General features: G+C 34.6%; 1 protein-coding gene and 1 long non-coding RNA gene across 4 annotated transcripts; both read left to right on the forward strand.

The window, feature by feature from the left end:
- Positions 1 to 1,824: 1,824 nt before the first annotated feature.
- Positions 1,825 to 12,318, forward strand: LOC110900383. 2 transcript variants are annotated; one of them, XM_022147263.2, is made up of 2 exons: positions 1,825 to 2,136; positions 5,980 to 6,408. In XM_022147263.2, exons 1-2 carry the CDS (start codon positions 1,908 to 1,910, stop codon positions 6,177 to 6,179), a joined length of 429 nt encoding a protein of 142 aa, XP_022002955.1. In that variant the 5' UTR covers positions 1,825 to 1,907; the 3' UTR covers positions 6,180 to 6,408. The 2 variants fall into 2 exon arrangements, with proteins under 2 accessions (XP_022002955.1, XP_022002954.1); XM_022147262.2 differs by lacking the exon at positions 5,980 to 6,408 and adding an exon at positions 11,926 to 12,318 and having other exon boundaries at positions 1,842 to 2,136.
- A 5,572-nt stretch (positions 12,319 to 17,890) lies between these two features.
- Positions 17,891 to 20,222, forward strand: LOC110903576. Of its 2 annotated transcripts, none has more exons than XR_002572074.2 (3): positions 17,891 to 17,991; positions 18,641 to 18,729; positions 20,185 to 20,222. It is a non-coding gene; the product is annotated as an uncharacterized LOC110903576 (long non-coding RNA). The 2 variants fall into 2 exon arrangements; XR_002572075.2 differs by lacking the exon at positions 20,185 to 20,222 and adding an exon at positions 19,105 to 19,192.
- Positions 20,223 to 20,735: the final 513 nt, after the last annotated feature.

Consider the following 20,735-nt stretch of genomic DNA (forward strand, 5'->3'; position numbering starts at 1 on the left):
CTTACGGACCCCATGGAAGGGAGATCTACTCTGCGACCAGCAGATCTGCTCGTCTTTGGTTGGGCTAGGGGGAAACACGCTTGTGTTGACCTCACGGGGGTTTCCCCTCTGGTTGGCTTAAGGGAAAACGGGTTTGTAGCTGGTCAAGCAGCAAGAAAGGCAGAATCGAAGAAAGTTGACAAGCACGCTAAAGCCTGTGCAGAGAACCAGCATGTTTTTGTCCCTTTTGCCTTTGACACATTTGACTCTCTAGCGCCAGAAGCTATCCAATTCCTGACCAGGGTCCAACGGGTCATCCACAACAATTGCTCGGCACCAAGGGGACGAGATTTTGTCTTTGGCAGATTAGGGTTTGACATTCAGAAAGGGGTGGCGGCGCAGCTTGTTGCCCGTCTACCTTTTGTTTTGATGTAACTTGGCAAATATGAATGGAATTTTCAAATAAACCAACATGTTTGGTTTTCTTTAAAAAAAAATCTTATTATATATACCTTTTACAAAGAATCATGAATAATGATTTTAAATTTATAATATATTATATATATTGTTGACGAAAAATCATGAATAGTGATTTTAAATTTATAATATATAGTTTTTTAATATTGTAATTAAGTATTATAATTACTTTTAACTTTTAACATATTTTCATTTTTTTTTTCTTAAACCATATTTCCTCTATCATTTATTTTCTATTTTTAATAACTTTTTTTTCCTTTTCAAAATCATATTTCTTTTTTAGTTAATTTGATATTTTTTAATAACTTACATTCACTAATTTTTTCCTCGACATTCCCGTATAAACTTTATTAAAAACAAACATGTATTCAAAATAGAGTATTTATTTGGTATCATAAAACAACACGATGATAAACTGAACCGATTCTAACGATTTGACTCTCTAAACAAAATGCTTCTTTTCCAAATAACGTTTGTTTTATGTTCTTATTTGCTCCTTTTCGCTGCAACGCGCGAATTCAATAGATCTAGTATACCATTAAAGTACCATGCAATGTTATAAGATAATGTAAACATTAACGTACAACTCTAGCGACAACGATTAGTATTTAAGACAGTAGGGTCAAATGGCTCCACATCGAAGGCTAAGTAGTTCTGTAATCAACCAAGTTCAAATATTTAGGACCGTTTATACAAAGCTATGAGAATTAGGTTTGTTTAAAATTTATCTTATTGCCTTAACTTTATATAGTAAACAAGTATTATACCTATATGCGAGGCAATATATATTTAAAGAGCATGAGGGGGAATAGTGCCAGGAAGCTATCCGGCACTTCCCCATTGGTTCTAACAAATTATGATTTTATTCCCTGTTTAGAATTACACTCTTGCCTTATTTCAAAATTATAACTTTTCCCCCAGCTCAAAATTACAGCCCCTGCAAAATTATGATTTTGCCCCCAGTTCAAAATTGCAATCTTGCCATCGTTTTAGCTTTTGGTAAATTATGATTTTACCCCTCGTCCTGATTACGACTTTCCCGAGATCAAAATTACAGTTTTGCTATCGTTTTAGTTTTTTAGCAAACCTATGATAGTGTTCTGTTTTAATTGGTTGACTCAATGCATTTTTTATTAATGCCAGGCAAACTACCTAGCACTTGATGATTGGTCCTGACGAATTACCGTTTTGCCTCCAGTTCAAAATTATAGTCAAAGTATCGTTTTAGTTTTTCTTTTTCTAACAAAACTATAATAACGTTTTGTTTTAAGTGATTGAGAAATATTTGGTCTAGCCCCGCGACGAGAACGGACTTAAATTTGAATTAAAAAAAAAAAAGACATAGCATATATTATATCTCCTATTGTTATATCACTTGGTTCGAAACCCTAAACCCCCAAATCCTCCTCAAAACCCTCTGAATCCACACCACAATCTCTAAATCGATTAAAATGGAGCAGCAGAATCACTCCGAAAACCAAACCCTAGATTCCAACACAGATGAAGAAATCGAACAACTTCAAAATCTAGATGAAGAAGTGAAATTAATGGCACAAAAAATCGCTGATTTCAGACAGACATTACCAGATCAGCTCAAGGACACTCTCGCTTCCATTATTTCCGCTCAGAGACCGGTTAATTTGACTTTTCTTGATGGTGATTCGGATCCTGGACCTTCCGGTAAATAATATTGTTGTTTTGCGTTATGTTGGCTGCAGTTAGTTGTTATTGTTGTACAGGATTTGAGGTGGTTTTGAAATTGATAGTTTTGCTTAGGGTTTTAATAGATTGTTTCAAGTTCTGATTCATGTTAGTATGCTGGCTTCTAAGTTTATTAAAAGATGAAGTTGATTTGGGACTATGCAGTTAATATCGGTGATATGTCGGTCCCCTAGTAAAATATCAGTCTCAAATATCGGTCAAAATATCGGCAATATTGACCGATATTTGACCGATATATCACTGAATTATCTGTGTTAAATTGCTGTATATATACATTCTGCATTATATTAAAATTACCGATATCTCACGGAGATAACCTATATCTCAAATATTGGTCCTTGACCGATATCCGATATTTTACCGCATTAACTGCATAGATTTGGGATTGCTTGAGATAGAAAGTATTGGATTCTAAGGTGTAGAATTGTTGCATAGAAGGATGGATTATTGCAATTACACTTGTGTGAAAAAAAAAAAAAAAAAACCTCATGTCCAGTAGGACCAATACACACACACACACACTTACATTGGCTTGAAAGTAGGGGTGCAAACGAGCCGAGTTCGAGCTCATTAAACTTGTGAAAGCTCGAGCTTGGTTCGTAAGTAGTTTTTCAAGCTCGGGTCGGGATCAGGTAGTTTATTTTTTAATAATTAATTTATATTAATTATAATTATTATTTATATATAATTTAGTTATTTTTTAAAAATTTTATAGATAATAATAATTATTAATTAAATTTATATTTAATATATTAGTTAAATATTGTATAAATACTGGGATCATTTAGGCATAGTTGTCAATAGCATAGCGATCACTACGCTCGCTACAGCGAATAGCGTAGCTTATAGGTCTAGTCTCGGTATAGCCTCTGTAGCGATAGACAGCGATGGTAGCAGCCTTTTTTTAATATAAATAGCAATTAAAATTTAAATATAGCTATAAAATAGTTGGATTTTAGGTTTTTGTTAAATATACATGTAAAATAGCGTATATATATTTTGATATAATATATCTTCTAGTGTGTGGCTATTTTTAAAATAGGGCCCGCTATTTATCGCTATTCGCTATGTAGCATATAGGTATACCTTATCGTTATTTGTCGCTATTCGCTATTCGCTATGAAGCATATAGGTACCTTATCGCTATTTGTCGCTATTTGCCATTAACACATATGCATTTAGGCTCTTGAGCCGGCTCGAGCTTGATAAGCGAAGTCCAGGCTTGTTTATTGAACAAGCTTGTTTTTTGGCTCGGATTCAGGCTCGTTTACTGAACAAGCTTGTTTTTTTGGCTCAGGCTCGTTTAAGCTTAGCTCATTTCGAGCTCTTTTTTCGAGCCTAGCTCGACTTGGTCACAAGTAGGTCAGCTGGTTTCCACCCCTAGTTGAAACAGGAAAAGTGTTCTTCTGATCAGAATAGAAAAGGAAGATAACGGTGAGAAGATTAGTTTATTTGGCACAGGTTAGGTTTATTTGATTATTTAAATAGAGTCTGAGTTGGGTCGGGATTAGATTATGTCTGGTATAAATAGAGGGTTATGTATTCAGTTTTATCTGTTGAGTTGATTAATACAAAGACAGGTTAGTCTCCAAATCGTTTGTGTTCGGTTTTGTGTGTTCATGATTGGAAGTCTGGACCAAAAGTAAGAATAACTAGGTCTGTCTGAGAAATGGCAAAAACTGCTCTAACAAGAATGTTTGGTTTACCACGGTGGCCCGTATGCCAGTTGGGAGCCGGGAACTTTATCTTTTTTTGCAATGTTGTCGGTTCTTGAGAATTAGATGTTATTAGTAGTTGTCTGTCACCCTGTTCTAACTGCTAACAACTCCATATAAAAATTTGATTCATGTTATATGCTACTTGGTTTTAAAAAGTGAGAGGCGCACAATAGCGATGAGGTCTAAAAATGAGGCGCAAAGCGCAGAAGCGGTGGGCTTTTTGTACCCGATGCGCAAGAAGATTATATAAATTTTTGTATATATCCCATAGGTTTTTAGCATCCCTTATCCAAAATATAGTTATAAATAAGGTTATATATCATATAACCTACATGTACAAGCCAAAAAACCTATTGTACACTTGGTTTTAAAAAGCGAGAGGCGCACAAAAGCGACGAGGTCTAAAATTGAGGCGCGAAGCGCAAAATCGGTGGGCTTTTCGTACCCGAGGCACAAGATGTTTATATAATTTTTTTTACCTCCCATACATATCTTATAGGTTTTTAGCTTCCTTTAACCAAAATATAGCTATAAGGAAAGCAATGCTTTTATACCATTTTACTTACATGTACAAGTCAAAAACCCAAGGTACAACATTTTTATGCAGTAAAACGCCTAAGATACATGAGGCGCGCGCCTCAGGCCAAAAAGCCCACAAAAAACATCAAAAAATGCGCCTTTTGGTCGCTTCCTGTAATTACACAAGGCGCTGAGCAAAAAAGCCCCAGGCCCTGCACCTTGCGCCTAGGCGCGCCTAGGGCGCGCTTTTTTAAACCAAGATTTTACAACACTTTCATGCATAAAAACAACACAAAAACACCCAAAATACATAAGGCGCGTGCCTCAGACCTCATAAAACCCAAAAAATGTGCTTTTCTTGCGCTTTGTGGAAAAAAGCGCGCCTCAAGCGCCCTGAGGCGCTGAAGCCTGCGCCTCGCTCCTAGGCGCGCCTCAGGCGCACTTTTTAAAACCCAGAATGCTAGCCCGAGTTTATTAAAGGATGAAGCTAATTTAGGATTACCTGGGATAGAAAGTATTGGATTCTAAAGTGTAGAATTGTTGCATAGAATGATAAGTAATTGTACATTTGTACTTACACCTGTGTTTAAAAACTCATGTCAAATATACACCCAAAACACACACGCTCTGGCTTGAAACAGCGAAAGTGCTTTGAGATCAGAATAGAAGAAAAAGAAGATAAGGATGAGAAGATTAAGAAGATAAGTTATAAGTTCGAATTAAAGAGTTTAATTTAGTTATGTTTATCAGGTTAGGTTTATTTGATTATATAAATAGAGTTCTGAGTTGGGTTAGGATTAGTTTATGTCTATGTAGTTAATATCAACCGATATATCAGTGATATATTGGTTATCGGTCCCCTGCCGAGATAGCGGTACAAAATATTGGTCAGAATATCGGTACCGATAATATCAGCGATATTGTCCAATATTTGACCGATATAGGACCGATATTTGATCTATAAATCACCGATTTTCCCGATATCAGTTCCATTCTTCTTATTTCTACCGTTCATTTTTCTTCTTATTGCTGCTATTAGTGTTTTAAGTCTTAACTGTTAGTGTTTTAAGTCTTAGTCAGTTCTTACTTGTTACAATTGTTAGTGTTAAATTGCTATATATATAAATTTAGTATGATATTAAAATTACCTATTTACCACCGATATCCAACCGCGATAACCGATAAATATCAGTCCTTGACCGATATCCGATATTTTACCGCATTAACTACTTAGGTTTATGTCTATGATAAATTATAAATAGAGGGTTATGTATTCAGTTTTATTGGTTGAGTCGAATAATAGTATGAGATTGGTTAGTCTATAAATCGTTTGTGTTCGGTTTTGTGTGTTCGTGATTGGAAGTCTGGGCCAACAGAAAGAATATTTAGGTTTGTCTGAGAAATGGCAAAAACCGCTCAAATAAGAATGATTGATTCTACTTGGTTACTTCAAGTTTGCAAATTTATTGTTATGCCTTCAGTTCATCCTATACTTTTCGTTTGATTGATTAAATTCAATATATATGAGTTTTCAATTGATTGACTTATTCCCAAACGCGCGCAGACGTGATGACCTGTCCTGATTCAGAGGATCCAGAGCACACTGAAAAACTAGAAATGATTAAACAGAAGATCTCCGACAATGCTTCAGCAATGCCATTACTTGTGAAGCGAATGAAAGCTTGTATCTCGAGAATCGATCAACTAGATTCCTTCAAACAAGACATGATTCACCCTGCTTTTACCAGAAAATGGTCAACCTGAGAGGAAAACTTCAGCCAGATAGGGAGTTGTATAACGAGTTGTTGGCTTCTGTTGCTAACCGTTTTGGCTATTCTTTGCAGACAAGACATCGTTTTCAATGTTGATGCGGAAAATTAACTCATGTTTAAATGTATCATAAAGTTTGTTGACAACTTTTTAAAGAATAGGTATGTTGTTCGGTTTTAAGATTCAAGATGGCGGATTTGTGTGTGCGCTAGCTTGACCCGTTTCTGGGCACTTGTTGTGTTGATTCGTTTAGAGCTATAGCAACAACAAAAGGCGGATCATGATTTGGGTTTGGGTTTGGGCGCAGGGTAGACAGTCCGCCGAATACATTGATCTTTCGGCCTTATATAACGGGTTTCGCGAGTGACTCCAATGTTATATTGGATTGTGAGTTGCTACTCCAATGTTTTTTTCTAGATGGTGAGTCAACTAGGTAAACAAGCCCATGGATGAAAAGCCCTCTGTAATTTAGAAAAAAAAAAGGGTAATGCACGGTACCCCTGACCACGGAGGGGATAACCCCTCCCAGGCCGCCACCCGACAAGCCTGAGCCTGGCAGTAAATACCCTTGCTGAGCCGACCCTTTGAGGGTACTTTGTTTGCCCCAAGGTTCGAACCCGGTACCTCTTGGTAAGAGGTGGGTGTCGGTGGCCAACTGGGCTACCCCAGCTGGTTGCCCTCTGTAATTTATAATTAGTTAAATAACCCACTCCCTTTGAATGAGCCCAATACCTACTGAATACTCGATTAGAGTTAAGTAGCTATATAAGCCCAAGTTCATCGAATTTTCGAATTTTTATTTTTTTACATGAATTCGTATTCGATTCGATTAGTATTTGAAACTCGAATTTGAATAAATTTGATTTAATTCAAATTCACCCTAAACAATAAATTATTTTACTTTCATATTTTTTAACTACTACAAATAATTATATTCAACATAATATATATAATAATCTGTAAAATTTATTAACTATCAATATGTTAAAACGCCAAAATTTAGAAGATATGTTGGTTACTGGTAGCGATTTAAGTTACGCAAAATTTTGGAAATAAGTAGTATGGGCTATTTGTCTGAAGGTTTGGTAATGTTATGAAAAATAAATTATCACTTATGGAGGTAGTTTATACTTTCGCCAAGTTTAGAAGTTATGTGTGTGTATATATATGTTTGTGTGTGTATATACGTATATTAGAAATATATATATAAACTGAATTCGAATTTAGAATTGAATCGAATTGAAAATCATAAATTCGTATTCGATTCTAATTTGATTACTGGACTCGAATACGAATCAACTCGAATTCGAAAATTTTTAATCGAATTCGAATAAAATCGAATTTCGAATTTTTCGAATTCGAATCAAATCTGAACGCCCCTACCAATCTCTATCAACAAGTGTTGATTAAAAAGATGTAATGCAACACTTTCAGTATATGAAAACTTCTAGGGAACAACGTAGTTTTTTTTTTTTTTAATTTGTAAAGAAACTAGTTTTTTTGTTATGAGTTTTTTTTTTTCTAATTTAGATGATGATGTTTTTTTTTATTAATGGATGGTAGGGTTGACCAGCCAATAGTTGTGTCATTTGTTATGTTTACAATCAAAAGAATTGTGAGGTTGGAAGTCATTTTTCACCTATGTATTTTTTTTTTGTTACTTTCTAGATACTTTTTAATATCGGTTTGACCAGATGGGAACAAATATAACCATAGTCAAATCTTTATTTAGGAACCACAAGAAACTTTTGAGATCTTTTACTGGCATTATTTATTGATCCAAAGTTTTGTTTGTAGTTGTTATTGGTGGTATCCATTAAACTTTGTTCCAAGTTTTTCAGTCGTATTTATGTACAAAACTTAATATTGTTAAAATTGGACCTAGGCTTGGGTTTTCTCGGAACTGGTGGCTCGGCCGCTCGGGTATGCATCCAATTTTGACCGTTATGGAGGTGGGGATGCATTTACTCGATTGAGGGCATCCCATGATGCTTATCCCGTGATTTAGTTGTCCGTTCAAAAAAAATGGACCTAGGCTGGGAACCGAAATCCTAGTTGGTTCAGGTGGCGTAGGTTAAACCAACACCAGTTTACTACTTGGACCGTATATCAAGCACATAATGTATTTGTATTTTTTGTTTTAAGTGTGAGATTCATTATAGAACAATAAATTACTATGAGAACAAATCAAATCTCTTATTTTGTTTTATCAGTTGTTCATATTTGTTTAAAAAAATTATTCTTAAGATACAAATACGCATATCTATATTTATATATTTATATACTATATAATAAAACAAACAATTCAGGGGACACTTGTCATCATATTAGGCTATGTATTTTTGATTTTCTTGCCAATCTCTTATGGATAACTATTATTTAATTTAATATCTAAGAATTAATTATAGACAACTCTCCTATCAAATATTATTTAGTTTAATATCTTCTACCTAATTATAGATAATTATTATTTAGTTTAAATTTAATGTATATTCTCATTTATAAGGCCGTGTATCTTTTGATTTTTCTACCAATCTCTTATGATAAAAGATTATTATATCGATTTTAATACATAATTCTTAAACAAATTGTATATAACTTTCAATATTACTTTAAATATAAAACTAGATTTATTATGGGTTTTTCAAATATAATTTATATTTTATTATTCAAATGGTTGTTTATTTGCATCTTGAATAACATGTTTGACCACTGTATATTCTTTTCAATGATCACCTCCGAAATCATCATATCTATCGCGTACCGAGTATATCCAACTTTCTATATTACTTTAAATATATAATTAGATTTATTATAGGTTTTTCAAATATAATTTATATTTTATTATTCAAATGGCTGTTTATTTGCATCTTGAATAACATGTTTGACCATTGTATCTTCATTTCAATGATCATCTCCGAAATCACCATATATATCGCGTACCGAGTATATCTGTTATTTTTTTTAAATATATTTTTATTATTTGGTATATAAAATCGTATTTATTCAACTCGTGTAATACATGAAGGTTTTTTAAAGAAATATTTTTTTATTATTTGGTAAACAATAATACATTTATTCAATCCGTGTAATACACATGGTTTTAAAGATATATTTTTTTTATTATTTGGTATATAAAATTACAATTATTCAACCCCTACAATATATATGGTTGTTATAGATATAACTTTTTTTAATTTAATAAATATAATTACATTTATTTAACCCGTGCAATAAAGGAGGTTTTTAAAGATTTGTTGTTTTATTATTTAGTAAATAAAGTTCATTTATTCAACCCGTGTAATACACGAGGTTATAACCTAGTTATATACATAAAGAATTATTAAAGTAATTTGTTCATGTGTTTTTTTTAATGTTTAAATATTTATCTACACGTCGCATGAGCTATCTATGTGTATGTTCGATAAATAGAAAAATGTTCATATATTTCTTTTTAAATCATGAGAGATGAAATTAATACTGACTTTCAACGGTTTTGTTATATATTTATTAAATTTTAATTCAAAAATTAATGAGATATGAATTAATACTGAACTAGCTTTTTACTATCGGCGCGTTACGGCGAACGTCTTTTGTTGTTTAGTTTGTGTTTACATGTGTTTTGAAATCACTAAGAACGCATTGCACACGGAAACCGTTGACAAGAATAAAAAGAAAATATGGAAAAAACACTAAAAGATAACCAAAAGAAAATCAACCAAAAAAGTTGTATGGTAATAATGTTGTTCGTATGAAACCTGTGGTTAGAGATGAGCAAATGATACTGGGTACTGGTACCGAATTTCCTGAACCGGAAAATCTTAAGTACCAATTCGGTACGACTTTTGGCGTTCCTGGTACCGGTTCGCTGCCGTTTTTACCTTCGTATACAGGTACCGTAATTGGTATTTTCGGTACCAGTACCGATTCGGTATTGGTTGGCACCGAGCTATCCCTACCCCTGAAACTAAAAAAAGAAATCATTAAAAGTTGAAGAAAAAAAAAGTTGCACGATACAGCTGTTATTCATACGACACCCGTGATCAGGGATGATCGGAGTGTCGTGCTCCGGTCAAAGATAATATTTATAAGCCCAAATTACCCTTAACAATGTGTTAGTGGTAGTAAGGGGTCGATCCACGAAGAGTATGTGGGTTGTGTAGGGATTTGACTGAATTATAAAAACTTGTCACAATTATGAAGCTTGCCAGATATTTTTGTATTTTTGTTTAGAAGAAAGATGTGAATTTGGACTACTGAAATTGAATTACTTAATTAACAACTACTACTTAACGATTGCAAGAATTTCTGGATACGAGAACAATAATATTAAAGGGGAATCACACCCGGTTTCGATAATTATTAACCTAGGATTTCTACAAGTTTTAGTTTTAACTCAAATGCATTTGATTAACGGATTTAGTGTACCGTGACTTAGGTGCTACTAACTATCAACGCCCCGAAGAACGGACAAAAAGACACTTTGTAATCAACACAAGTAAATCCTAACAATGATAATGCACAATTATATATCACCGTTTCGTGAAGTCATAACTTTTAACATTGCTCGACAATTCACGAATTCGTAAAAAATGTAACACTATTATCAAGAGTTTCAAAAATCAAATACAAATTGTCACTAAGTTAAAACAAGAACAATTCGAAACCCTAAAATTAACAACTACCTACACCGGGGTGAAACCGAGATGATTAGCCGCTCATGGTTGATGTAACTTGATCACCGGATGCTTGGAATGCCGATGGAGTCATCTTGAAGCTTGATTGGATGATTGGTGAATGATGAAGGTTGGTGATGGTGGAATGGTGAATGATTGGATGAACTAGGGTTCGGAATCAAGATTGTGTTGAATGATGATGATGATTCTTGATTCGGGTAGGATGTAGTGATAGATGGAGTTGGAGATGTAATGGTTGGTGAGATTAGGCTCCAAGTTCAAGATTCAAACTCTCTCCAGTGCGTAACTCCCGAATTCAATACAAGAGAGCCAATCATATTCGAGCTTGACCCCCAAATCATCAAAATTCGCGTTTTGATCATCCACTACCCGTCGTCGACGGGCCTGACCCCGTCGCCGACGGGTCCCCAAAAACACAAGTGCAGCCGACGACTTAATTGACTGGATACGGGGAACATGTGCCTACGGGCTTATTTGGAGGGCGTCGCCGACGGTCTGGACCCCGTTGGCGACGGGCTCTCTTTTGTGAATCCTCCATTTTTCGCTCCCGACTCTCCCGGTTGATCCATGACGCATTCTGGTGCTTCGGTTTTCGACCCGGTGATCCGTAAAGCTCCCGAAAAGCTCCTTAAACTTCATTAAACCTGCAAAACACAAATCTAATTAAAAGTAGGCTATTCAAGATTAAAAGTCGAATAAAAACATCAACTTAAGCATCAACGAACACCGGTTTTCAACCACACATCAAAAAAAATGTGCTTTTCTTGCGCTTTGTGGAAAAAACGCGCCTCAAGTGCCCTGAGGCACTGAAGCCTGCGCCTTAGTGCGCCTCGCGCCTAGGCGCGCCTCAGGCTCACTTTTTAAAGCCCAGAATGCTAGACCGAGTTTATTAAAGGATGAAGCTAATTTGGGATTACCTGGGATAGAAAGTATTGAATTCTAAAGTATTGAATCATACCTTTTCGATTTGATTGATTAAATACAATATATTTGAGTTTTCAAGTTTAATTTGTTATGATTGACTTATTCCCAAACGCGCGCAGATGTGATAACCTGTCCTGATTCAGAGGATCCAGAGCACACTGAAAAACTAGAAATGATTAAACAGAAGATCTCCGACAATGCTTCAGCAATGCCATTACTTGTGAAGCGAATGAAAGCTTGTATCTCGAGAATCGATCAACTAGATTCCTTCAAACAAGACATGATTCACCCTGCTTTTACCAGAAAATGGTCAACCTGAGAAGAAAACTTCAGCCAGATAGGAAGTTGTATAACGAGTTGTTGGCTTCTGTTGCTACCCGTTTTGGCTATTCTTTGCAGACAAGACATCGTTTTCAATGTTGATGCAGAAAATCAACTCTTGTTTAAATGTATCATAAAGTTTGTTGACAACTTTTTAAAGAATAGGTATGTTGTTCGGTTTTAAGATTCAAGATGGCGGATTTGTGTGTTAGCATGACCCGTTTCTGGGCACCTGTTGTGTTGATTCGTTTAGGGCTATAGCAACAACAAAAGGCGGATCATGATTTGGGTTTGGGTTTGGGCGCAGGGTAGACAGTCCGCCGAATACATTGATCTTTCGGCCTTATATAACGGGTTTTGCGAGTGACTCCAATGTTATATTGGATTGTGAGTTGCTACTCCAATGTTTTTTTTCTAGATGGTGAGTCAACTAGGTAAACAAGCCCATGAATAAAAAGCCCTCTATAATTTATAATTAGTTAAAAAGCCCACTCCCTTTGATTGAGCCCAATACCTACTAAATACTCAATTAGAGTTAACTAAATAAGCCCATCTCTATCAACAAGTATTGATTAAAAAGATGTAATGCAACACTTTGAATCAGTGGTAGACCCAGGAATTATTTTCTAGGGGTGTGAACGAAGGGTTCAATCAAATTTTCAAGGGGTGCAGTCGGGATTTTTACCTCGAAAATACACTAATATTTTTTTGAAGGGGGCGTCCGCCCACCCAAGCCAAAGCTCGGGTCCGCCCTTGCTTTGAATGAGCACATAATATATTTGTATATTTTGTTTTAAGTGTGAGGTAATTTATAGAACAATAAATTACTATGAGAACAAATCAAATCTCTTATTTTGTTTGATCAGTGGTTCATATTTGTTTAAAAAAAATTTACTTTTTAGATACAAATACGTATGTTATATACATAAAGAATTATTAAACTAATTTGTTCATATGTTTTTTTAATGTTTAAATATTTATCTAAACGTGTAAGTAATATAACCTCCGCATGAACTATGTATGTGTATGTTCGATAAATAAAAAAATGTTCATATATTTCTTTTTAAATCATGAGAGATGAATTAATACCGACTTTCAACAGTTTTGTTATATATTAATAAAACTTTAATTCAAAAATTAATGAGATATGAATTAATACTGAATTCAAAATATATCAATAAAATATTAATTCAATAATGAATGATTTATTTTGGTTTTCTTATGTGTTTTGCCTCGAATCCTCACATACACATTTATATATTTATATAATCACAAATTAAACTAGGTATTATAACTTTTTTGAGATGAAATAAACAAAAGAGAAAACTTAGGATTCGTTCATTTGAATATTCAAATGAATTAGCATTAGCATGTTAAACATAAAGTCAACTCCATAAGCAATTCAATCATTGAGTATTACTATTATTTATTTATTTATTTATTTATTTATTTAAATTAGTTAATATAATATTTCCAAGAAATTAAACATAACTTTAATGGTATGCACGTTTGCCATAAAAAAAACCATGCTATCTTATGAGATCTGTTTCCAAATACATTGAAGAGTTTATAAAAATTGCCCCATGATGAGCATCAATGTGTCATCTTTATTTTTGTGCGTTGGACGTTATATATATCTTATAAACACTTATCAAGAATATAATAATTATATCAACATCTTCCAGGGCTGTAAACGAGCCTAGTCGAGCCGAGCTAGACCCAGCTCGAGCTCGGCTCGAACTCGATTCGAGCTGGCTCGGCTCGAGCTCGAATTTCAAATTGAGCTGAGATTTGAGGCTCGAGCTCGACTCGATTCGAATTATGTACCAACAAATCTCTATTCTTTTATGTAAGATTGGAATTATTAATGCAAAAGTTTCAATATGATGTTATACGATAGATGTTTGAGTGATACAGTGTATTTTAGGACGACGAAGACCCTATAAAAAAAATTCTTCTAATTGTCATATGATCCATGTTGGAAAAACATTACCTTTTGTTGACTTTTCGGGTCTAGTAGGAGGTACGAGATGTCTTTTTTTTTTTTTTTTTTTTTTTTTTTTTTGGTACTAACATATAGGACATGGTCCATTTTGGTAGGGGTCACAAGAATGACAATTACTTTGGGTGTGGGGTAAATAATAGTAGAACATGGACCCTTTAGGTAGGGGACGAGATGACTTCTTTCAGGGTTGACATGTGTATTAGTTACCCATAGTGACTTAGTACATGATATGTATAGTAAATTTTAAGCTTGTGCCTCGCCACGTGTAGAAGGAAAAGAAACTTAAGTCCTGAACAATAAGTAATATCATCCTCACTAAAAGTAATGGCATAACGAACAATGATAGAAGTTAAGTAAAAAATCACGGCCGTCTCCGAAAATGTTAAAAGAAATTTGGGCCCTGTGCGAGACAAAAGAAAAAGGGCCCTACACGCCCTAGTAAAACAAAAATTCAGTGCCGTTGTTGTGTCACTCAACAATTCAATCAAACCCGAGTACGAGTACTATAACAAACCGAACAAATTCAGGTCGATTCGAATAATTTGTAAAAAAAAATATTTTAGAAGTTAAGGAAAAAATAAAATATTTTATAATTAATAATAATATTATACAATAAAAGAATTTGGTAAAAAAGAAAAAGAAAATTTAAGGGAATAAAAAAAGAAAACTTGAGTTAAACATAGCTGAAGGAAGAATACTTCTTTTGTCATTAAATGAAGTGTTGTGGGCATTTAATTTAGGACACTGAGTACGAAAATTGTAAAAAACGGTAACTACAAGCTTCGACCTCGTAACCAACGACTTAAAAACCATCTTTTCTACCACTCAACTGCAACTGTTACTTTGTTATAAACATAGGGTTATAATTATATATATTGAATATTATGTAAAAATTATATAAAAATTTACGGGCCCTTTTGCGTTTTTGGCCCTGAGCCGTCGCCCATCCGGCACATGCTTATAGCCGGCCCTATAAAAAATGAATAGATGCCCCTTAACAGTGTTACTTGACACGTATTTATATCTACCTAAAATCCTTCGGTAAGTGATAGCGACCCTTTATGTGGTCTCCTTTCGGACTGATATTGTTACTTATGCCATTATCAAGTTTGTTATTAAGATGAGGCCACTTAGTTATTCAAATATGTGTTGTTTATCGTTAAGTGCTTCTTCTCCTACCAGACTAAACGAATAAGACTTTTTGTATCCGTACCGAAACGTTGGATCCGACTATCTTTTTAGCTTGGCTGAACCGATTTAGGGTGTTACTCCTTCAAGTCCCCACAATCACGTGAGGCGTTCTATTCTTTTAAGACAGGCAAATTGGAAAATAATAATCCCACCATTGTGAAATTGGCCAATAATAATCCCAAGTCAGGAATTAGCCAATAATAATCCCACCTCGTCCATTTTTGGAAAATAATACTCCAAATGCTGACGTGGCACTTTTGTCGTTTAGTGACTTTGGATTATTATTTTCCAAAAATGGACGAGGTGGGATTATTATTGGCTAATTCCTGACTTGGGATTATTATTGGCCAATTTCACAATAGTGGGATTATTATTTTCCAATTTGCCTTAAGAATTTAGATGGAAATGACATGTTTTAAAAACGTCCGGGACAGAATTACAGAAATAGTAAGAAACTTTTTTTTTGGCGTGAAGTGACAATTTTTGTCAAACCACAATGACGAAAATGACATTTTACTCTAAATCTTATGTCAATACTTTTATTAGAGATGAGCGGAAAAACGATTAACTAAACCCTAATTGAATAACCGAATAATATGATACAAATACAACCAACTAAACTGAAATAATTGTACCTGACAAAATGTTTTACTCAAAGTCTCAAAACGGAGTTGCATATTCATGTTTTTCTTAAAGATGTCTTAAATTGTACCTAAAAGGCATAAGTTTGTATATTTATGTCTCTTTTTTAAAGTTTATATCACTTTCAAAGTTTTAAAACAGAGTTGGTCTTCCACCGACTTACATGTTTTGATGTAACTAGTAATAAGACTCATCCGCGTTGCGGTGCGGGTACTTCGTAAATATCGAACGGATTAGTCCAAGTGTTATGTGATGTGTTAACCATATGAAAACGCATGTTATGACGTATCTGATTGAAGTCAATGTATCCTATAGTTGCATTGCGATTGGATCAAAATGTAACATAAATTAAATTTATATCGTACAATCATAACGTATTGTAGGGTGTTCAATTGTTCATTGAATTGGATATTGAATTTTCAAATTGCTCGAATCAAAGTTTAAAAAAAAATTCATGAATTCGAATTCGATTAAGAATCAGCCAATTTGATTCAAATTCGTATTCAAATTAAAAACCAATTCGAATTCGATTCCAATTCAATTAAAAATTCAAATTCGGATAAATTCGAATAAATTCGTTTTGATTCGAATTCAGTTAAAATATGCAATAAATCAGTTTAAGTTATGGGCTTTGTAATGGGTTTGATAATGAGCTATTTTAATACTTAGAATAAATTTAGAGATTAATTTATAATATAGCCCAATAAAGTTATAAATGTATTATATATAAAAATAATAAATAAATAAATATGTATAACTTTAATTTGAATTGAATTTAAAATTATAAATTCATATTCGATTTACCGGACTCGAATTGAATTGACTTCAAATTATGATAATCGAATAAAATTAAATCGAACTTCAAATTTTTCAAATTCAAAACGAATTCTGAACACCTGAAGGGGTATGGTCCCAAAAAGCCGCGCAGACCTTCTGCAGGTCGCGCGCGAGACCATACTCCTTAATCAGCAAGATGTTCAATCCCAACCTCGCGTGGGTTACTTCAGCAAGGACTGACCTCGCGCGAGGTCTAAACAAGAAAGAGCATTGGTTTCAATACTTAGCATTCTGGATGAGTCTCCAACACCTATAATCCTGCGCGGGCTAGTAACGTGCTTAGCAAAGGTCACGCATGATCTATAGCACATAACCACTTCAGAAGGTACAAAGGTACAAGTGGCAGATGAAAGGAGCCAATCCGCATCCTCCAGGCTCCGCTCAATCGTGCTCCACGATCGTCTGACGTGCATGAGGCAAAAAGTACGTAAGGACGCCTACGTGGCACCAATCACAGGGCAGAGACACCTGCCCCACGATCTCCACTGACCTGCTGATGGCAGAGGGATAACAAGGCCGACAACAGTGACACGTGGCTCCATTCACGATGCGCCAGCACCAGAGAACTTCTTGAAGCCACTAACGGTCGACACCAGTGAGACAAAGAGCATATCCGCTGTGTTGTCGCCTTCCGGCCCAAGGCCCATCAGCTGTAACACCCCGAAAACGGGTTTAGTAATAAAACCACGTTAATAGTGATGAACGGGTAAAATACCGTTAGTGGTAAAATTTAACCCGGTAAATATTAGGACTTAAATAAATAAACCTAATATTAATTAAAAGGGGAAATAAATACTTTGAGAAAACAAAGTGTATAAAAAGCCCAAATTAACCGGACTTAAAATATAACGGATTATAACTTCCCGAACACGTTGAAGTAACTAGGAATAATTAACCTAGTTAGTAGCATTTAATTAAGTGACTAATGGTGAGTTACAGCTTCATTTGATCAAAATAAAACATTAGGGACTAATGTTGCCATGTGGGAAACTTGTTTTAATAAAACAACAGTTAAAACACCAAAACACACACTTAAAGTGTGTGTTCTGGTCGACATGTTCACAGAGCCAAGAACTCTTGAGCTCAAAAACCCTAACAAGCACAAAATCAAGAAATTGGAAGGGCAAATCAAACCCAAATCGAAATTCAAGCACATATTAGTGATCACCTCAGTAAAAGGGATCAAAAGGTATGTAAATTTTGTAGAAAATTCTCATCTAAAATTTCTGGATGAACATAAGAATTCGAGTTTGATGTTGCATGTTGGTTGTTTGGAATGAAATAGCGCCTAGGGATAAACCCTAGTTAATTACTTGTTGAAATTTGGCCTATTTCTTGTGAAACTCATAACTATCATTTAAGGTGATAAGTGGGTTTTGTAGAAACATGTTGAACACTAGAATTATAATGTTATCTTAGTGTAATTTGAGCCCTGGGAAGTGAATTCAGATTTTGTTAATGTGAAAATTGATAGGAACATGCTTAATTGATGTTAAGCTTGGCTAAATAACTAGTTATAAAAATTGATTGTTGATTTTATAGAATATGCTCACAAGGTGTTTGTTAAAATGCCTAAGTGAACGTTCATATGTTGAAATTTCGAAAGAAACGCGTAATTGGCTAACTTGACTAACTACGTGTAATAGGAAATAATACGGGTTCTAAACGTGATGTTGATTGAACTTATTGTGCGTGTAATATGATTGAAGTTGGTTGACTATTGAAAGTCAAATTAGCCAATGTTGAAGTCGAATAGTAGTTTCGACATAGAATTTGTAAGATGGAATAGTCGTATGCGATAATGACTAAACTAACCGTCTTACGAATTATGATGATAGTTGACGATCGACAAGCTAGGTGGAAGCTTGGGGAAAGAAGCCGGTTAAATGGAATAAATACGCCGAAAAAGAGCATAGCCGGATGCAAGGTAAGTATAACTTACGCCCCTTTTTCATTATTTGCGAAGTTACTAATTTCAGGTATTAATGAATGCTACTAAATGGTTGGTACATGATATTTTGACTTGATTCAATGAAAGTCGGAATGATGGAAAATGGTATGAAATCATGACGATAGTAAAAGGAATAAAATGGTAAATTAGTCATGTAGTGACAAATAAATAAAAACGGCTTGAGTGAAACAACTTCAAAGGAAAACCTAAAAAGGGTAAGGGGGATGAAATGGTAATTAAATACCATCTCATGCGGACAAATAGTTGGTTAGACTAAATGGGTCAAATGGTGTTGTTAACACCATTTGACAATAACATTTGACAATCACTTGTTGAGTTTTGTACTCACAGGAAATAACATAAGCTTGCATCGCTTTAACTAAAAGGATTTAAGGCAAAAATTATGTAATGGGTCAATACTTTGACCCGAGCCAGGTATGTACAATTAAGTTTTTAGTTAAACATACAAATTGGTCAAATATTTAGCGAAAGTCCTTCGTCGTATAGTGAGGGACTAAAGTTGACCAAAACACTTTGAAGGGTATATTGGGTAAACGACCCATAGGAGTTGTTTAGAAACTTACATTAAGATTATGGGATCATTAGACATGAATAAAGGTCATAGGAATGCACATCCGCGGGTCAAATGCTCAAAAGTGGTCAATTGCGTAAAATGATCAACCGATGGGTAAGATAGGGAAAAAGGGGTTTGTTATGATATATCCACCACAAAATAGTTGTGGTGGAATAATTGTAGTTGATTCGATATGTCATTTTGTAGCGACAAAAAGAAAAGGGTACAAGTTCTAGACAAAATGAGTAAATACCCTTAATGGGTCAAAATGGAAGTTTTAGCGAAACGGGTTAAGAATGTGTAATGACCCGTGAATTGAACCTTGTATAATAGGAAATAATTATAATAATATGTTTTATAGAAGAAACAAGGGCCATAACCATGTTTGATGATGAAATCACGAACGGGTCAAAAGTTGGCAAAAAGGGTAATAAGCCGAAGACTTAAAAGTCTTAAATTTTGTTAAGCCGAATGTCGGATTTTAACTCCATATGATGGAAAATCAAATTACAAATACGTAGGAAGAAACGGTAGGTCAAACGGACAAACGGTTTGAAAGATACGGAAGATTTCGTGTCAAATTACGGCAAATTGGAGAAGTTAGATGCAGGGTCCACCGTAAATTACGGTGACACCGTAATTTACGGTGGAGCTGATATGGTTACGGTGGTAACCTACTGTTGTACGGTAGAAGGATATGAATACAGGAGCCACCGTAAATTACGGTGACACCGTAATTTACGGTGGAGATGATTTTCAAGTTCTTATTTTCTTTTGATAACCAATTGTTTCCCGGACTCGTTTGGACATGATTTAAACCCCGTAAGACTAAAGCATTTCATGTTTATGAAATGTAGGTACACTATGGGATGCCGGAAGACGATCAAGCTCAACGAAGAACCGAACACGATAAAGATACACGCTTCCGCACTTGTAACGTTGTAAATTTTAAACAACGAATTCGATCACGTTTTGTAGAATAACTTATGAATTTTAAAAGTTTTAGTAAACCCGTATTTTTATAGCATGTGTAGACTTAACTACACATCTAATCGTTGGTAATTACATATAAAATCGTTAATTAGTAACAAGGGTGTTACATCAGCCCACATCCTCTTACACCTCTCCGGCTATAAATAGAGACCTTAGTTCATAGGCTAAACATTCCATTCCCTCTACCCTCACTCTTAGGGTCTGTTTGGTATGGGGTAATGGAATAGATGAGAGAATGGAATTGACGAGGTAATGGAATGGACAACGGAATGAAATGGATCATTCCATTCCATTGTGATGTTCGGTTACTCATATGTGAATAGAATGAGTTATTACTTTGTACAATTTGATAAACAAAAAAAGATGAAGTAACGAAACACAACTGTATTAAAAACGACAAAAATATAATTGACTC

This window comes from Helianthus annuus, chromosome 13 (genome assembly GCF_002127325.2).
Source record: "Helianthus annuus cultivar XRQ/B chromosome 13, HanXRQr2.0-SUNRISE, whole genome shotgun sequence".
Lineage (NCBI taxonomy): Eukaryota > Viridiplantae > Streptophyta > Magnoliopsida > Asterales > Asteraceae > Helianthus > Helianthus annuus.

What these genes read in the sequence shown, in the direction of transcription:
- LOC110900383 (XM_022147263.2), top strand. Translation starts at nt 1,908, where the DNA reads ATGGAGCAGCAGAATCACTCCGAAAACCAAACCCTAGATTCCAACACA. An exon ending in TTCGGATCCTGGACCTTCCG is followed by an intron (nt 2,137 to 5,979) that starts GTAAATAATATT and finishes AAACGCGCGCAG; the next exon opens with ACGTGATGACCTGTCCTGAT.